This window comes from Diabrotica virgifera, chromosome 5 (assembly GCF_917563875.1).
Source record: "Diabrotica virgifera virgifera chromosome 5, PGI_DIABVI_V3a".
NCBI classification, from domain to species: Eukaryota; Metazoa; Arthropoda; class Insecta; order Coleoptera; family Chrysomelidae; genus Diabrotica; species Diabrotica virgifera.
This window is the reverse complement of record NC_065447.1, coordinates 9306119-9327492: the sequence shown is the minus strand read 5'-3', so window position 1 is coordinate 9327492 and position 21374 is coordinate 9306119. Positions and strand designations below refer to the sequence as shown.

The window sequence follows — 21374 nt, the reverse complement described above, 5'->3', positions numbered from 1 at the left end:
TGAAGATGGCGCTCATTTTCTTAAAGGCCGTTCTTGCCTTTCTCATAAGGTACTTTACATTGCTCCACTGTTCATTTATAATAGTTCCCAGGTAGCAATACTGTTTACGCGCTCTATCTGTGTCCCATGTATAGATGAGCAGGGCCGTGCCGTGCTATGATGCGGCGAGGCAGTCGCATTAGGCGGCATTACAAGGGGACGGCACAATCAGTAAAATAAAAAAAATTGTCAGATTGTGTAAAAATGTCAGAAACTATAGAAAAAATGAAAAGTTACATAGTTACAAATGACAAGTTACAAAGTTACAGACAATATGGCTACTAACTAAATGAAAATTTAAGGAAATTTCAGAAAATTTTGATATCTATCTATAAGTTCTGAATTTCCAACTGAAAATGAAATTCGAGCCAGGAGAAAAAAGCTTTTATTTGCTTACGAAAAATCTGAAATCTTAACAGATGAAACTAAATTTAAAATAAATTTGTTCATCCATATTTTCGACATTGCCGTTAATTCTTTGATTGATCCATTTTAGCTTCTAAAAACTCATATTAAAAATTTTTAATTTTTATATATTTTTAAATTGAGGGAAATAGATGATGAAAAACTTGAAAAATATTGTATGAATCTTCATTCAATACTTTCAATAAAAAAAGAAAAAAAAAACTGATGGTACAATAATCTTCTAAAAGCGATATATTTTAAACGATACCATACTCCATGAAAACTTTAGAATTTTTGAACTATTTGTGTCAAAATGACCTAATATCTTTATACCCAAATGTAGTTGTAAACTAAGAATTTTATTAACACTCCCTGTTTGGTAACTAGTGGGGAAAGAAGTTTTTCAAAATTAAAAATTATTTACAAAGCTCCAAAGACATACAAAACTAAAAAATTTAGCACTTATTTCAATAGAGTTCTCACTAGCTGCTACACCTATCTATCCCCACTAGATTACACCAATCTGATTGACGAGTTTGCCAAAATTAAAGTCAGAATGGTAAAATTATAATTTTAGTAAATGTTACTTGAGAGCATAGGCGCAAAGTTTGCTTGCAATGCTTTTTAAATGCACTTTTTTCGAATCCTGAAAAAACTATTGAATATTTTTGAAAAATTTAAACGCAGATTAAAAGATTACATTATTACCGAGGGCCGAAAATCCCCTAGAATAAACAAAAGGTTTTCTTTGAATAAGATATTTGAAATTAAAAATTACACTCAATTTTTTATTTTTTTTTTAACCTTGTAACCTAGTCAAATAAACATTATAGGGATTTTTAGGGACTTTCGGCCCTCGGTAATAATGTAATCTTTTATTCTGCATTTAAATTTTAAAAAAATACTAATTGGTATTAAAAGGTATGTTTTGTTTTTAAAATAAAAGTTTTCGTTCATCTTGTGTAGTTTCTTTTAATAAAAAGAAAAGTTACGTTTAAATAATATTTAAGGGGCGGCATTTCGAAGACTTGCATCATATTGAAAAGATGTACGGCACGGCTCTGTAGATGAGCCCCGTTTATATTCTCCTTGCTGATAATCATTTATTTAAAGTTCATTTGTGACTAATTCTTGGAGTTTCTACTGATAATTCTGTCCATAATTACAGTTTTTTGTATGAAAATATATAGGTCTGGTTCCCGCGTATGAAAAAAAAGTTAATTAATAGCAAGCTGAAAATTTGTGAACACCTGAAGGGTGTCTAGTCGGATAAACTTTGATTTATGGGAACGCTGGAACAGGGGCAGTTTTAATTGTGGAACAGGTTAAAAATTTGGAACGGTCACACCACGAAAACGGCATATTTATTTTGTCCGACAGAACACACTTAAAATCTCCGAACAGAGATTAAACTCTCATACAAAAAAGACTACTATTTATCATCTGTCATAATTCCTGTCATTTGACATATTTTATATGTTGCACTCATTAAAACGCCCATTTGGCGATAAATAGCAGTCTGATTTTTGCATGAGAGTTTAATCTCTGTTCGAAGAGTTTAAGTCTGTTTTGTCGGACAAAATACATGTGCCGTTTTCGTGGTCTGACCGTTCCAAATTTTTAACCTGTTCCACAATTAAAACTTCCCTTGTTCCAGTGTTCACATATATCAAAGTTTGTCCGACTAGACACCTTTAAGCTATTAACAAATTTCCAGCTTGCTATTAATCAACTTTTTTTTCATACGCAGGATCCAGACCTAATAAAACTTTTCTTAACTCATTTTTAATGTTTTAGATGCTCTGAATGTCCTCAAAGCGAAGAAAGTAAACAGGACAGCGATGATAACGAAGACGACTACGATTACGGCGAGCACGATGAAGATGACGAAGACGATGATTTTCACAACAGTCCAAATCTCTGATAATTGTAAGAATAGTTTAACTTTTTAAGCTATATTTATTTTCGTGTTGTAGCCAACATTGTGATTTAGAATATTTAAACCTATTAATGCCAGGTATTATTCTAAATGATAATGATTTATGTTGAAGATAATTCTTTAATATCAACAACGAATTTATTTTTTTTGAAGAAAGTAGTCTTTCTCGTTTTTAATTTTTGTTATCCCAGTGTATTGAAAATAACTTTACTCTAATAATTATAATTTTATTTTACTAACTAATAGAGTTAGAAAATACGTACCTATACTAAAATCACAATAAGTATGCACTACAAATAAACAAACCAAGACAGGTTGCATGTCATGAGGAGTACTCCCGTATTGTGATTTACAATGTATAAACTTTGTAAATCATGATTAGGGATTTACAATGTATATACATTGCAAATTATGATTTGGGACCGCTCCTCGTAACATTCAACGTGTCTTGGTTTGTTTATTTCTAGTACATCTTTACTGTTATTGTAGTATAAGTTGTTTTTTTTTATAAGATAACACTAACCCGTATAAACGAATGCAGATTAATTATTAAATTAATTAAGAAAACAATGAGGTATATTGACTTTCAGGTTAATGTTGTGTGCAACACGTATTTATATTATGTACAATAATATGATGTAACTAGTTTTAGATGCCTACATCCCTAAAATGTTTATATGTACTATGTTTAGATATGAGGTGTATTGGCTATTATATTTAACTATTGATTTTATTACTGCTTTAAGACACATTCTGACATTATTGTGCATCACTTTCAAATATTTTATATTCAAGTGTTACTTTGTTAGTTGAGTACAGTTATATGAATTCTTATTGTTTTGCATTTTGGTTTCTAAATGCTTGACATTATATTTCCAGGCTACACATTTTTTTTTTAAATCAATGGGTATATATTGTTTTCCTAGGAGGAAATAACCTTCCTCCATTTCAGCTCAGCGTTTGAGGTAGAGGCTTCTATTATGTCGTTGTTCCGAAGTCTTTCTTTTGGCGAGACCAATGTTACAAACCTTCAAATTGTTTTCCTTAAATTGCAAATTGTATTTCAGCTCGACATGAAGAATTTAAATTTGTAGGCACAGGGCAAATTTCTAGAAGCTAACTAAGAAAGTCTAATATTCGATTATCTTTCGCTGTCACCTATCACACAATGTTCGACTTTTAAAACGGCTACATATTTATTATTGAAATCATTATCTTCATCTTCCATTGACATGCTCGGAACATCCTCTGTGTCGTTTTCCTCTAGATGGTACCCGTTTCTTGTATTTCAGCTACCGTCCGAAGCAACAATTTCGTCTTTCTTTCCACTTCTCTGTTCTGTCTTGGCAGCACAGAGGTACTAATACTCTTTCCTCTTTGGACCATTTGCATGGTTTCGATTAGGTTCTTATTTGTACAAATTGAACTCGACGATGTAACACTGTTTCTAATTGAGTCACGAACATCGGGAGAAGATTCTCTCAAATCTTGAATATTTTGGTTTATTTGAGCCTCTTTGATTTGCAACATGTCCCGTTCTGTTTTCACCAACTGCAGTTTTTGTTAAGTCTCGATTTAGTCCTTTCGGAGGCCTTCTATAGTTTTTACAAAAGCATACATTTTCTTTTTCCTCTGCATTCACTTTCATCATATCTTTTCCAACTTCTTCACTGTACAATTTTAACATCTTCTCTTTAGAAGAAGCATGGACCTTAAACGCACCTAGCAAAAACGGGAGAAGGTTATCTTTTTTTTAATTCTTGTTTTAGTAATTTTATAAGCCCATTATTAAAATTTAAAACAAAATATTTATTGGGAATAAGCCAGAATTTTACTATAATAATGTTGACGTTTCAACTTCCACTTCGGAAGTCGTTCTCAAAGTGAAAAACACTAATAAATTAAACAAATTTTGTAAAAAAACTTTTTATTTGTTTAATTCATTAATTTAGGTACTATTTCAGTTGGGAATAAGCCACCATTTTACTTTGAAATTGTTTCTTTTGAAAAAATAATATTGTGGCTTATTCCCAACTAAAATAGTAAATTACTTTCGAAATCGAAAAGTAATAAATTAAGCCTAATAATAAAAGTAGTAAATTATATAAATTTATATTCTCATTTTACTTTACATCAGCACATAAATCCAAAAAATTCGGGAGGATTCATATAATTGTATGCTATTCTATCGTACGTAATACCTAATATTCTAAATAATAAGTTATTACTCATTTTCTATCTATTAATAATTATATGTTAAATAAAATGTAATTAGTTGTTTATATAATATTTATAATAATTACAGCCGTCCATAACAAATTGTATGAGTTTTAGTAACTACTAATGGGAAATGTAACTTTCTAGATTTGTATTTGATAATATTTTAAAATTAGAAAAAATGTTTTATTCATAATAAACTTCTAAAATTCATGAAACTTTTCAGGGTTTTTGGCCCCAGTGTCAGTGTAGACACTTTTAGCGCCCTCTTTAGGAGAAACGCTGAACTACGTAGTTCAACAATTTTCCTACAGAGGGCGCTATTAAACTCGACATTAGCGCCATTGCGGCTGGTCTCCAAACTACGTAGTTCAGCAATTCTCCTATAGAGGGAGCTCTTAAATTCGATTCTAGCGCCACTGCGGCAGGCCTATGAACTACTTCAGGGGCTGCCTCAGAGGTGTTAATAGAAGGTTTTAAAAATTAAAAATAAAACAATTTTTTGATTTTGTAGTTTTTTTATTGCAGGGGAGACAATAAGAATATCGATTTATCACATCCATTATAGTATTGACTAAATCAAATTTTATTTTTATAGAGTGTGGTGTATTAACAAAATGACAACAGAAAATTATACCAAGCACACAAAGATTATCCATTTCCATGATGTTCCATTTTTCTAGTTTTAGAAAAAACATGGTTACTATTTTTTAACAAAAAGCAAACTATTTAAAATAAGCAATTTACATTGATTGATGGATAGAAAAATTAAAAAACAAATATTTAAAACTAAAAATCTTATACTTATATATGTATTATGCAAATATCTACTAGTCAATATCGCTGCATTTGGCGTAACGAAATAAATACAGAGAAATAACGAAATACATATTCCATTATTATTAATAGACCACCTTATAAAAAAACCATACCAAAATCGCATAAAAATAACAAATTTAAACGTAAATCAGATAAATGTTCCCAATTATATCTATTCCATTTTACCTATATTTTACAATTTATTAAAAAAAAAACGGTACGGTACAGTACAGTAAAGTACTTATATAATTAATTAATATTAATAAGCACGAAAGGCCAAGGAATATGGACACATAATAGAAAACTGGTAGCAAATAAGAAACTAAAATCGCACTGATAATAGAAATAAAACGCTGAAACTAAATATTAACAGGATACATTTTATATGATTTGCATTCAGACAGTCATTTAAAACTCTAAAATTTGATCCAGCCTATGAGAAATCTCTTGTTGTTTATTTGAATTGACATACAGTACATTAAGCTCGATAGAATAAACAATTATTCAAAAAAAAGTAGGAAAAACCGCAAGCAACAGCACGGATTGAGTTATTTGGTACACTTAGGATAATTCTGAGAAGAAATGTAAAAGCTAAAACTACATCTTACACATATTTTAGAGAATGATTGCCATAATTTTCATATACAGATCTTCTAGAGTATCCTACAGAATATAAATAATCTTTAAATATGTACTGAATCATTTAGACACGTTTCCGGACTTAATTGTTGCCGCATTGTCTTCAATAATCTTTACCTTAGGCTCTTGAGAAACTTTAAGATGAAAAAATAATTTTACATCGCGGCATATAAGCCCGGAAAACAACGTATCATTATGAGACACCGGCCGTGAAAGCCTATACTCCACGTACTAGATAGTTCAGAGCAAGAATCTTTAAATCCAGGCAAACACAGAAGTTAATGAACAAAATTCATATACAGAAGACTTGAGAATAAAAATGACCTAAAAAGATTTGTAAATGTAGCATGTTTTACAGTTCGTTCAAAAAGGTAAAATTATTAAAAAGTTTAACTAAAATCAAAATATTATATTTGATCTTTACAAATCAAACTCGGCTAACTTACAGTAGTCATTGAGATGCGCCAAATGTAGACAGCTTATTACAGGTCTTGCAGTGTATAAACAATTTTCTCAAATTAATTATTAAAAGTTAAATTATCACAGTTTTTGATTTACGATTTTGATCAATGTCGAAAGCTGAAGAAGCTTCAGGCTTTCTTACTTCTTGTGAATGAGTACAGTAGAAACTGCTCTGCTCATAACTGATGTGCGTATAGTTTAAATACTTCAATAAATCATTTCATCATTATAATCATTAAATGCACTGAACTATTCATGTAAATGTTGAACTAGGCTTAGACCTGGGTAAGCTAATAAAGTATTTCAGTCGACATACAGTAAATTATGTATCAAAAAATGATATTTTACTGTTTGAATATCTGCAAATTGAGCAATATTTTATAAGTGTATTAGAACTATCAGATATATTAGAAATTGATAATTATGGTATCGCAAATAATGGCAAAAAATTATGCATTTCTATCATAAAAACATAAACAAGTTTGTTATCTATCTATATATTAAACTCTTATAACGTCGCTTAAGATGCAAAAGCTCGCAACCCACAAATAAGTTTTTCCACAGAAGAACAAAAAAAAAACATCCAGTGCATGAGAATATCGCCAAATCTAAATAGTGACTATTGATTTAATATAATGTGTTAATAATACCTTGATATTACATCAAGAACTCTCCATTTAGATCTAACGACTTTCGCATTTTTCACTTTTCGCACTTTTCAAAACAATGGAATGGACAAACATGGGAATAAACATGAATGGAAAGAAACTAAACCACCTAAGATATGCAGACGATGTAGTAATCAAGCATCAAATTTTTGAAGAACTACAAACCATGCTAACCGAAGTAGCAAATGAATCCGAACAAATAGGTCTAAAAATGAATTTTACCAAAACAAAAACATGACAAACACACAAGATAGTAGAAAAGTAATACTAAACGAAACCACAATAGAAGCGATTAATGATTATATATATTTGGGACAGATAATAAAAATAAATAAGAAAAACCAAACAGCGGAGGTAAAAAGAAGGGTCAGATTAGCCTGGGCAGGATTTGGGAAATTAAAATGGGTCTTAAGGAATAAAAAAGTAAAACAAAACTTAACAAGAGTGTTTGACCAGTGCATACTCCCAATTCTAACATACGCATGCCAAACATGGACCTTGACCAAAGCAAACATGGATAAAATAATGAAGACACAAAGAGCCATGGAGAGAGCAATTTTTGGAGTAAAATTGACAGACAAAAAGCAAAACAACTGGGTAAGAAATAAAACACAAGTCAAAGACGCAGGATATAGCCAGGCTAAAATGGAGCTTCGCAGGTCATAACGCTAGACAAACGGACAATAGGTGAAATACTACGATACAACAATGGAGACCATGGACAGGAAAGAGACCAAGAGGACGGACGGCTCCAGATGAGATGGGGAGAAGACATTAGAAAGATAGGAGAAACACACTGGAAACAGAAGCGAATGGAGGAAACTGGGGGAAGCCTATGTTCAAAATTGGACGAATAAAAGGGCAAAAGAAGAAGAGAGAATGTTCTTTTACTCTCCTGCACAAAAACCTATTTATGAGTTACGAGCTTTTGCATCTTAAGCGACGATAGTCTCGATTGTTTTGATTGTTCCTGTTCTGGACTATCCCGAAATAACAGTATACACTAAAATGTTGCTCAAGCGCAAATGAAGCAGAAAAATGCATCAATTGTAAAACTGCCCAATACAAAACACACAATCAACCATATTTAGCAATTTATATACTATATCCAATCACACGAATATTTTAAATCAAGTATTGGCTTAACATTCTAATAATTATTTAATGAATTTTCTGTTAAAATTTTTAAGACGCCAATTTACATAATATTAGTACATATTCAAAAACTATTTAAAAAACTAAAATTCTTAAGGCATCTTAAGGCTACAGTTCATTAAAATATTTTCAAGTGAGAATTTAACATTTCTAATATTATCGAGATTTGGTAAAATACAGCAAAAATTCAAATAATTTTTTAGAAAATTATTGTATAGTTTATACAATTCATCAACGGAAAAGCATTTGCGGAGAGGCTACATACAGTTCATCAAAAAATGGGGGACTTGGACTCAAATTGGACCAAATATGAATTTTACGAAATTTCCAAATTTCTAACCGAATTTTTTTTCACGAATCGTAAGACGTAGAAAAATTCTGATCACAGAGGAAGAACGAGCAGCCTTTTTATGTTTTAAGGAAAGGGCAACAGTTTATTATTCTTTTTACCCCTTTAAAATTTAACCAAAATACAGCAGCACAAAATCAAAGGCTATAGCCCATGAAAAATTAGGGTACGCAATTTTTTTTTAGACAATTTACGTTTTTGTGAGTTTATACGATTCATAACGAGAAAAGCAATTGCGGGGAGGCTACAGTTTATGAAAAAATGACAAACTTGGACTCAAATTGGACAAAATAGGAATTTTTTAATTTCACAAAATTTTCAAACCTTTATAAATTTTTTTCTCACGAACTAAGTCTTGGAAAAATTCTGAGCACGGAGGAAAAACGAGCAGCCATTTTTATGTAAGAAAAGTGTTACAATTTTCTTTTTTTAATGTTTTTACAACTCTACCAAAATACAACATCAAAAAATCAAAGGCAGCCCATGAAAAAATTATTGTATATAATTTTTTATAGAAAATTGTAGAAAAAAAAAAACGTTTTTGAGAGTTTATACGATTCATCACGAGAAAAGCAATTGCGGGGAGGCTACAGTTCATGAAAAAATTACGGATTTGGACTCAAATTGGACAAAATAAGAATTTTTTAATCTTACAAAATTTTCAAATCTGAACGAATTTTTTTCTCACGAACCGTAAGTCATAGAAAAATTTTGAGCACAAAGGAAGAAAGAGCAGCCTTTTTATGTACAAAAATGTTACAGTTTACTCTTTTTAATGCTTTTAAAATTTGACTATACAGACCATGGACAAAATAAAGGCTTACTATATATAGCCCATGAACAAATTAGGATATAAAATTTTTTGTAGAAAATCTACGTTTTAAAAAAAATTAACTATCAAATATCTTGTGTGACTGGATTATGTAAAAAACTACTCATATAAGTAATGTAAATACAATAGGCAAACATATAATACTCCATAAAGTTTCTAATTCCGTCTTTTTTGTAGAAAAGTGTAGGAATTTGGTAATTACAGATTGTTTATATTACAGGCTTTACAATAACGAATCAACATCATTATCGTAATAAAAGCTAGGAAGAAATGCACAAACGTTGCAGTAGCAAAAATTAAAATAATAGGTCTGGATCCCGCGTACCAAAAAAGAGTTTATTTAGCAAGCTGAAAATTTATTGATAATTTAACGGTGTCTAGTCAGACAAACTTTGATGTATGGAACCACTGGAACAGAAGTTTTAATTGTGAAACGTGGTTTTAAGAGGCAACAGTAGCGATCAATAACAGGTAGCAACAAACGTGGTCCAAGATTGCGGCTGTAATTTTGAATATTTTTTCGAGATATTTGGCACACATATTCGTAATATAATAAAGAATGGCGGCACAGAGCCCAATTTGAGTAATTTCCACATACTAACATATTTCCCAAATTGGGCTCTGTACCGCCATTTTTTATTATATTATAAATATGTGTGCCAAATATCTCAACAAACTATTCAAAATTACAGCCGCAATCTTGGATCGCGTTTGTTGCTACCTGTTGATCGCTACTGTTGCCTCTTAATTGTGGAACTTGTCATCCTGACAGGTTTATGATTGTGAAAACTAACAGGTTGTTTTTAAGTTTATTTAATAGCAAACTTTTTATAATATATGAAAAAATGTTTGTCCTACAAATATGTTGGCCATTTTAATTTTTAAGTCCAACACATAGACCATGTTAAATGACAGGAATCATGTTGGCGATAAATAGCAGTCTGATTTTTGCATGAGAATTTAATGAAATGGAAATAAATCAATTGGAAGTTCTGTTCGACAAAATACATGACACGTTTTCGTAGTCTGACGTTCGAAACCCGTAACTTTGTACAGGATTATCAGCATCCAAAATGAGAGTAAAACATATTCATTTAATTTTTAAATGTCTTACAAAACAAACATCACGTTTGTTGTTAAATAATTAGGTGACACCGATTACTCAACACAAGCGCACCTAGTTTTCAATAACGCTTTGTCAGCTATTCAATATTATTCTTAATTCACGGCCAGCCCGTGTCAGCATTAAAAACATCAACACTTTTCTAGTTTATTTATAGTTACATCAAAGCATCGCGGATCATTCTTTTATTATTCTTTTATCAATCATCATTCGTGATTCAGATTACTATTAGACAGTTAGACCTCAAGCCCACCAACTCGTTACAGATATTTAGAAGTGATCAATACATATAGTATGAATAAATAATGTTTTACCAAATCAACCCTCTCCTCAGGGTAACTACCCCGTAATTTATGGAGTTCTATTATAATTTGTTCCACAATTAAAACTTCCCCTGTTCCAGTGTTCCCCTCCATCAAAGTTTGTTCAACCGGACACCGTTAAGCTATTAACAAATTTTCAGCTTGCTATTAATCAACTTTTTTTGGTACGCTGGATCCAGGCCTATAAATACTTATAATATCGCTCTAGGGTGTTCATGTTGCGGTATATTACAAGGAATAAATATTGTCTAACAAACATGTTCTTGTTTTTAATGTAAAAAATGGTGCTTTATCATTTAAAGTATAATTACTCCGTTCACGCGCCAGCGAGTGATACGGTTACTTCAGTTAGGTGCCGTTCAACAAACTGGCTCCAAGGCAAGTTACATCCTCCTCGATCGGCAGCGAATGGGTTAAGAAGATAAATATCAAAATGTAAATTATTGATACTAAATAAAAATGTGATAAAAAGAAATTAAGAAAACTAGGCACCGATAACAAAGCAGTCAAACCCTCATTCCGAAATGTCTGCAATTTCTCTGCAGTTAACTTTTTATAGTATGTTCATTGAAACATTGGATGAGGGATGTACTAGTGATACCTATTGATGATTGCATTATATTATTTTTAATTTGGTTGATATAACCATATAGAACTACATAGAATTTTTAATTTAAACAATTTACACTGTAATAAACGTTAATTCCATTGACAATAGTATTCTTTACATCATTAAAACCAGAGAATTAAAGTACTTGTGTGAGAAATGCTAAATAAATCTATTACTGTTAATAATCAAAGGTGGACAATTGAAGGCAAACGTGGACAAGGTATAACAAGAACCTAGGCGCTCAACAATATATGGTATGGAAGCAGTAGACAAAGTAAATTGGTTTAAAATGTTCTACAAAGACATGATACTTGAAAGAAGAATGAAATAGGTAGGATCACTTTTATATTCGTTTCAAAGTAGGTATGTAGCTTATGCACAGTTTATAATTCAAAAACTAACTAATTGCAAATATTTTTAAAATATCTATTGTAAATTTAAAATTACAGATCAACTTCAACTAGTAGAATATGCAAATGATACAGTAATCATAGCGAAGATGAAGTTATAAAAGCAATTGAAGACTTAGATAAGGAAGCGAAGAGAACAGGGCTAGAGTTAAGCCAGCAAAAAAACAAAATACATGACGATAGGGAAGGACGACACAACAACTCAGAAATATCTAATAACACAGGACCATAAATTTGAAACTGTATCCAACTTTAACTACTTAGGAGTAACAATAGCGAAAAACGGACAAGAGAGAACAGAGGAAAGAATTCTAAAAGGCAAAAAAACATATGGAATGAATAGAAATCTGCTGAGAAGTAAGACAAGTAAGAGAACAAAGATGAACCTATAAAGACCTCAATAAGACCTGCTGTGGGATTACGATCACTCAGGAAACAACGACGATTAACAAGAAAGAGGAAGATAGCCTTCTGAAATTTGAAAGAAATATAATGAGAACAATACTGAGCTACAATGTAACAAGACAGGGAGAAATAAGAATGAAAACAAATGCCGAAAATGAAGAAGAATTAAAGAGAGGTCATAAAATACATAAAATCTCTTTACTTAGAATGAATAGGACATATGCAGAGACGCCCACAATCAAATATGTCGAGAAGTATAACTGGAAAGTTCAGTGCAAGGACAAGAAGAAATAGAAAATAATCAAAACAGCACCAAAGACACAGAGCAAGCTCTAAATGACGTAGAAGAATAATCCACCTCTCCCAAGAATAGGATTTTGAACACTATGGCGTTAATAACTATAATACCTAGGGATTGTACTGCTTAATGAATGAATGAATGAATGAATGAGAGAATGAATTGTAAATTTACTTATTTGTTAATTTCTTATCAAACTTATCTCTTTACTTATACGATTTAATGCAACTTATCTTTTACGTCGCCTGCATGGAAGTTAATATGGATTTTAATACGCAAACCTGTAAGGCATTAGTGTTAATTAACTTAATTATTAGGTACACTTACTAAACTTAGTATTAGCAAATCTTTACTGTTAAGTAAGGAGTTATCTAACATAATAGTGTGCAACTTGGAATATAAAATATGTAGTTTATTTTATATTCCAAGTTGCACACTATTATGTTAGATAACACGTAATACACATGAATACTCATCCTGCTGTATTACCTGCTGCATACAATTCCGGTGTTTACGCTAACAAACGCTTCGTTTCGTAATGGTTTCGTTATACTTTAAACGATAAAGCAGTGACCAAATAGCAGACAAAAATTTTATAATTATTACTGAGGGGTCCCCACATTCAATAAAGCCCAATCATTCAAAATATATCGTTCCGTATTATATATAGATATATCAATTATATTTTTTAATATATTTTATCTAATAAAATATTTTCAATTTGTCGCAACAGCTGTGTATTTCTTTTAAATACAATATATTATTCCTACCAATTCCGATTCACGTGATCAGCAACATTATTTATAGCATCATAGTACAAACTTGATATATTTTTAGTACGAAGATTGTACAGATTACATACGTTATTGGAAAGGAAAATAATAATAATTGTTCTTTTGCGGTAATATATACTATTTTTTAACTTTCATTACTATACAACTGATGACGTCGTCATTTTTCACTTCTGTTTGAATAAAAGAAATGTTTGAAAACGTCGAGGAAGCCGATTGATAACATGATGCGGATTTGGCAAGAAAATCCCTGTATTTGGTGGACCCCTTACTTTGAAAAAATTGACAGGCTCGTTTAAATTCGGCATATATATATCTGAGAGAGTACTTGGTAAACGATGAAAATATTTGATTTGATATTTTTGTTGCAGTCGTAAGGTCTTAGGGACTATACAGTCGATTATATAGAAAGTTTTTAAAAAAATTCGTAATGTTTGTTCAAAGTAAGGTCTAGATGTGCAGGTAGAAATACATATATACACAGTTATAAGTTTTGTTCTAACAAATTAGTAGAAATAAATCTTTTGTACACTAAATTTGACGAAATAATCTGACGCCAGTGGCTTTAGTTGTCATTAATTCCTTCAAAGTTTTATGCCACAGACAATATTCTATAAATTATGTTATTTGTACAGTATGTTATTTGTTAAAAACACGTATCACACCATCTCATTGTCTCGCTACCTTTGTTGGTATCTTCTTCAGGTGCAGGGGAAAGATGTTTGCATTTATTTTATTCTAGGAGCAAGAGGAAAAGGGCAAACCGCCTACATAAGTAACAGCAGATTTAAATTTATATACCCCGAAAATATTAGGATATGGAAAAGAAGCAAATGAACATCCATCGAAAGATCAGAACAGAATTAGAACATGATATGATAAAGAAACCCTCTAAAAATAACTAAAAAAAATATGAATACAATGGGCACAAATCCAAAAAACAACTAGAGCCGTGGTCTCAAAAGTAAAAATCGTTCTGATGATTGCCAACCTTCGAAGCGGAGACGGCACCTAGAGAAGCAGAAAGAATAAAAAAACAAATGCACCTTCTCTGTCTTAAAATATGATCTCTATCAGCTTTCAAGAAATTGAGATGACTACACATCGTCAAAGGAACAGTATAAAACTGTTTCGTCCTTTTTGGCATACTTTTCAATTCTACCTACTTTGGGTTTTAATAATCTCCTAAAAATTTGGTAAAATTAACAACTCCTTCGCTTTTACTACACAGAGGTGATTTTTTTTAAGAGATTGGCAGTTATTTTTTATATTAATAAAAAACTCTAAATAGTATTCTACAACTTATTTGTTATGATTTTCTTACGCTTAAAATACAATGTAGTGTTTGATTCATATATAATTCAAATAAAAAAATTTCTACTAATCTGTTAGACTAAAGATTCAATTATTTGTTACGTATTTCCGGAAATGTTTTCGATGGTTGTTTTATTTACAAAATATATTTTTTCTCGTTAAGTATTTTATTAGGTTTAAATGTTATTTATAATATTTTGATTTTATATATGCAGGTACATAAACAGTTTTAATTCTTTCAATACCGTTGAGCGTAAAAATATACAATACAGTGCTACATTGTGTTTTTATAATATTCTTTGAATCGTTGTAAAAAAAAGTTCTAAGTTATGAAAACCATTTTTGCAAAATAGTTGAAATACACAAAATAGTGTATAAAATCTGTATTAGCCATTTAAATAAATACCAAAGAATTTGGGAGTGTTTTTGACACGTTTCGATATATTATTTGACGTTTCTTACTGCAAAACAATATATCTGTAAGTATCATCATCATCTTGGTGCTCCAGCCCTTAGAGGACCTCGACCTTCTCAAGCTTTCTACGCCATTCTGTTCTGTCCCTTGCTTGCATTTTCCAGTTGCATATCTGTAAGTATGATCCATCAAAATGTTAAAAATCTAAAAACCATGAACTTAGAACGTTTTTGTTTACATCGTTTCATTATAATAATTTCAATACTATTTTGAAGGTCAAAAATATACAATACAATACTCTATTGTGAATTTTTAAAGTTTAAAAGCCATAGTTTCAAAGCATTGCAACATTTAAATCAATCAAAAATACATTTTTTTGAGAATTTGAAACAGTTTCGACTATAGCAAAACATTTTATTAATTTTATCTTCTCTGTTTCATCTTTTAATTAAAAAAGTACATCTCTAGTGGAGCTAAAATATAAAAGAAAGTTTTAGCGTTTTACCCATCTTAGCATTTATTTATTAATACACTTTTCCAAGAAATTAACGCACCAACAATGGGTCACTTTGATGTCTCGAATTTCCTAAACCTGTTGTCCATTTAAGGGATTTTTTAACATGTTATAGCCTTATTCATTAACAATATCGCTGTAATAATATTGTTCCTAGAAACGTAAATTGTCATCGTATAAGCGTCATGTTTTCTTAACATTCTGTTTTTTGATTCATTTGCTTGTGTTGCATATTAAAAAATGTAGGTAGGTACTTTTACAACTAGCCCTGTTTTTCATCAATACAGGGTGTTTTTAAATAAGTATAGCAATCTTTAAGGGGTAATTCTGCATGAAAAAATAATGATAGTTTGCTTTATAAACGTATGTCCGCAAATGCTTCATATCCGAGATAGGGGGTATTGAAATTTTTCTTACAAACTGTCGATTTATTTATTGCTGTAAAATCGGTTAAGATATGCCGGTTATAATTGAATTTGGTGTTTTATAAGAGGTAGTTATTTATAGAGATACAATTAGGAATTTAATATTCACCACTGACGTGCATACGGGTAATTTGACCCTTATGTGCGCCAATGATGAACACAAAATTCCTACCTGTATGTCAAAAAATGCACAATGACTACCTCTTAAACCAAACCAAATTTCAGTTGCATATGTTAAGCGGTTTTAAAGCAATAAATAAATCGTCAGTTGATAAGAAAAATTTTAACACCCCCTACCTCGGAAACGAAGCATTTCCGGATATACGTATATAAAGCAAACTGTCATTATTTTTTCATGCAGAATTACCCCTTAAAGTTTGCCTACTTACTTAAAACCACCCTGCATTGACGAAAAACAAGGCTAGTTGTTAAAGTACCTACCTTCTTTATTATCCAACATAAGCGAATGAATCAAAAAATAGAATTTTAAGAAAACACGAGGCTATAGTTGGGTTTTAATGTCAGTATTTTATAAATATTCCACAGGGTGTAGTGAACTTTTAGAAAAAAACACAGTTTGATTGGTACACCCGGTATACAATGACAATGTCCTGCCTAGCAACAATATTATTACAGCGATATTGTTAAAGAATAAGGCTATGACATGTTAAAAAAATCACTTAAATCGGACAACAGGTTTAGGAAACTAAAGACATCAAAAATGGCCAATTTTTAAGGTGTTGCGTTAATTTTTTGGATAAGTGCGATTTAAAGTTTTATTTTTGATTTCTTTGTGTACATCTATATCTCATCGAAAACATTTCTCGACTTACGTATGTAAATACTTATATTTTTATACAATTAGATTTATATAGACATATACATTTATTTCAGTGCTGGGAAATACACATTCATCACATTTATTAGGATAGTTGTAGATATGAAATAGTTGTTTATTTGACGGCGAATCGCTGCTTCTGTTTCTTGACGAATTCTGCAGCTACTTTGTCGCCGGATCTGTATTCCAATATTTGCAAAATTGGATGATCTAAAACATACAATTCGATATAAATATAAGATATAACATAGAAGGTACATGTGTCTTCTACATCTTTTTATTAAAATAACTTATATGTATATACCAGTAAAACGGCTTTATAAGCTGTAAAACTTAACAAGGAAAATCAAACAGCAAAGATCAAAACGCCGCCGCCTACGAAAAGTATAACTCCGAAAAATGCCGTTAAGGAGGGGGTATGGTTTGAAATCAACATATCGAGCACATTTTTGTGAATTTTTTTCGAAGCTATGGTAGAAATATTTTATTTTTAAATTAAATAAGCATATTAAGTACAATTCAAAGAATATGTTAGAAAAAAATTCAATCCAAAATATTGAAAAATAATCCATTGGTGACAAATTTTGACAGGCAGTTCACAAAAAAATGGATTTTGCGGTGGACATCAGAATTCGACACTCGATCATACGAAACAAAAAATTCAAAAAGATTTTATTAGCTTATGAGTTTCACGAGGTCACAACGTCGAGTTTTTTTATTTTTAATGATTTTTGAATTTTTGGTATCACTCAGAAATCAAAAAAATTAATTTTTGGTAAAAATTTTGTGAAAATCAACAGATTTATTATTGTTGAACAAAAAATAAGCAAAAAAGAAAAATATCTCGACGTTGTTACCTCATGAAATGTCTAAAGAAAATCTGTGCAAAATATCAGGTAGATCGGCCTAGTAGTTTTTCAGTTACAATGTCCACCGCATTTGAAAAAGCAGTTTTGAGAAAAATGCGTTTAAAATTTTCACAACTGCATCTTCATCTTCTTATTTGTCTGCCAAATCGTAAAGTGATGCACATTGGAATATGTTTTTTGAATCGAGGAATAATCTACAAAAGAGAAGGCAAACAGTTGTTTAACGTTTCTCACTACGCTCAAGCGTGCTGGCGCGAAGTCGCGGCAAAGCGACTCGAAGGTAGGGATATTTAACACCCTGTATCTCTGGTAATTTTACTCCGATTATTTTGAAATTTTCAGAGTGTATTCTTGAAAGTATGCACTTTTATTTGAAATAATAAAAAAAATTAAATATTTCAAACTATACCCCCCACCCTTAAGAGTAGAACTTTCAATGAACGCTGCGAAAAATATAATTTTCGATTATATGATTGTGAAAATTATAATTACTAATAAAGTGTTAGCGAAAAAATTTCTTTTTTGAGGAATATCGGCAAAAAACATCATTTCTGTTTGTGGGTTCACAAAAATTATAATTAGTAAAAAGTTCTCAGAAATAATTGTTTTCGTCGACAGACACAGAAACAGAAAGGGAAATATGTAATCGTTTTTAATTATAAATATTTTGGGAGTTATAATCTTCGCGGATACGCATATAAAAAATTGTGATAGCCAATACTTATCAAACAGTTATTATTTTCACTGGAAATGTATTAGGAATCACATTAATCATAGGTACCAGCGAAAAGACGAGTTAGACTGGCATGGGCGGCATTTGGCAAACTAAGCTCATCCTTAAAAAACAATAGATATCCATAACATTTTAAGACCATGGTATACAACCAATGCGTACTCCCTGTTCTCACTTATGGTTCCCAAACGTGGACGTTTACAAAAGCAAATATGGACAAAACCATAAAAACGCAAAGAGGAATAGAAAGGCATATGTAGCACATAAGACTAATGTTAATGGATAAAAAGATAAACGAGTGGATAAGAGAGAAAACCAAAGTTAGGGATGTAAGACAAGAAGTTTCAAAATCGAAATGGAGATTTGTTGGATACAATATAAGACAAAATTCTTGAGACCGATGGAACAAAACTCTTATAAATTGGAGACCGTGGGAATATGAATGAAGCAGAGGAAGGCTCTAAATGCGATGGGCAGAAGATACCAAGAAGCACGTGGGCTCTAGGTGGATAACTTCGGCGACAGATAGAGAAGAAGGGAAAAGGATTGGGGAAGCCTATGTTCAAAGAAGCCTAATAAGATAGTAAAACGATTTAGATTAGCAAAAATGACAATGGATAACTCTGAAGCAGAATCTAACAGACGAAAGAAATACAGAAACTATCTATTATAATATATATATACTAGGAATACGACAAGATGACAGCCTGTCTACTATACTTTTTAACATAGCACTGAACGGGGCGATTACGAAAAACAGGAATCAACAAGATGATCATCACAAATTATAGGATACACTGACGAAATGGTAATAGCCGTAAGGGACAAAAATGCTTAGAAGAAAAGCGACAATTAGAGGACTAAAAATAAATGAAGAAAAGTGGTATACATTACTAAAATTATATTGAAAAATCCTTTGTAAAAGGTATAAAAACTTTTATTACAATGCCTTTAAGTGCTTCACCACAACAGAACGTTTTCGATTTTCTTACAAAATCATCATCAGTGTTAAAATAAACAGGTTGAATGCTAGCTGAGCCACCAAAGAAATACCAGGGTAAGAACCCTTTAAATGGCATAATATATAGTTGTTTTATAAAGGCATATTTGCTTGAAATTCCATATGATGGATATAATTTATAAGGAATAATTATGCCTTTAGGTAAAGAATGAACCTTCCCATCACTTGGGATGTAAAGTGAGTTGTTTTTGTCTCTACATTACGACGGTCAGACAACTCAGTTGCCATCTGAAATAAAACTTGTAACAAAAAAGAAGTGATGGGCAGGTCATGTGGCAAAAAAAACCAATGACAAATGGACTAGAAGATTATTGGAATGGCGATTGCAGGCGAACAAACGAAGTAGAAGCCGACCATCAAAGCGCTGGAGTGAGAGTCAAGATAACTGTAGGGAAGTATATGATGGTATGTACCTCAAGACAGGTAGTCATGAAGAAACTTAGATGAGGTCTATATTCAGCAGTGGACGATAATGAGTAATATTGAGGAACATACTAATAAAGGTAAGTAATTCCTTTCGATTAAGAGCTGCAAAGAAGGCACTATTAAATAATAAAAAGAATAACAATTATTTTTGAATTTGGAAAAAAAAAAATAGAAAAAACACAGAGGACTTACTTCTTTGGTGTTGTTGCATTAAAATCAGTTCGACGGGTTTCAGTCCATGGAAATTTTCCACACCAGTCCCGATGTCCGCTACTCCTGGTATATTACCTAAGGCTAAAAATGCCTCTCCGGCGAAATCATTGGCAGTTATAACATCATGATCCATCACTGTGAAACCAATCATGGTATCAGGACGCCGGCATTGTTCTAAAGATACACTAAAAGACAAATTTAAAAATAATTAATAAGAGGAATGAAATGGAGTATATAAGTTCACAAAGTTAGATATTTGTGAACTACTAAGACAATCTGAATCGAATTATCTCAACGTCGTCATCATCAACCCGAATGCGTCCACTGCTGAACATAGGTCTCCCTCAGCTCTTTTCATCTGTCTCTGTTTTGTGCGGCTTGCATCCAGTTACCGATAATATTCATCTCGATAATATTCATAATCGGTCCATCTGGTTAGTGGGCGTCCTCTACTCTGTAGTGCTTCATTTCGTGGCCTACACTCGACAATACTTTTTGTCCATCGATTGTCTGACAATCTGGCGACGTGCCCTGCCCAACTCCACTTTAGCGACGCAATTTTTTCGACAGTTTCTGTTATTTTTGTTCTACGATGTATTTCTTCGTTTGGGATTCGGTCTCTCAGGGAGACACCCAACATCTAGCGTTCCATAGCATTCTGAGTTACACGAATTTTGTTCCCTACCTTTTTGTGAGTGTTAATGTTTCCGTTCCATAAGTGAGTACAGGCAACATACACTGGTCAAAGATTTACCTTTTCAGGCATATAGGTAAGTCCGATTTAAATAGATAGTTCAGTTTACCAAACGCTGCCACAGGCTAATGCTATGCGACGTGGGAGCTCGCACGTTTGGTTATCTCTCCCCAACCGAATTTCATGCAGAGGTGTAACTAGGATGTTTATAAGAGTCTGCTCAATATCCATCCCATCAACAATATTGCAATTTAGCACCAGATTAGTCATTCTTTGCGTCTTGTTGATATTAATATTTCGTCCGAAAGGACGATGTCATTTGATAATCTCAAATGAATGAGCTTCTCTTCATTTATGCTGATACCATATTCGTTCAGATCTGCCTTCTTAAAAGTGTGTTATAAAAGGGTTGTGATCAGTTTTGGTGA

At 31.6% G+C, this 21374-nt stretch overlaps 2 protein-coding genes across 5 annotated transcripts in view; one reads left to right on the top strand and one right to left on the bottom strand.

Moving 5' to 3' along the window:
- The window catches only part of LOC126884930 (protein twisted gastrulation-like), a 489408-nt gene extending 484299 nt beyond the window's left edge, over positions 1–5109 (top strand). For all 4 annotated transcript variants that reach the window (XM_050651282.1, XM_050651284.1, XM_050651281.1 and 1 more), the window contains one exon: positions 2242–5109. In XM_050651282.1, the coding sequence (XP_050507239.1) occupies positions 2242–2368 (127 nt within the window). In that variant the 3' untranslated portion in view covers positions 2369–5109. The remainder of the gene's footprint in view (positions 1–2241) is intronic.
- The window catches only part of LOC126884928 (BAI1-associated protein 3), a 368259-nt gene continuing 350254 nt past the window's right edge, over positions 3370–21374 (bottom strand). Inside the window, exons 17-18 of the mRNA XM_050651279.1 lie at positions 20232–20437; positions 3370–17200 (exon numbers count right to left, since the gene is read on the bottom strand). Coding sequence (XP_050507236.1) covers positions 17106–17200; positions 20232–20437 — 301 coding nt within the window. The 3' untranslated portion in view covers positions 3370–17105. The remainder of the gene's footprint in view (positions 17201–20231; positions 20438–21374) is intronic.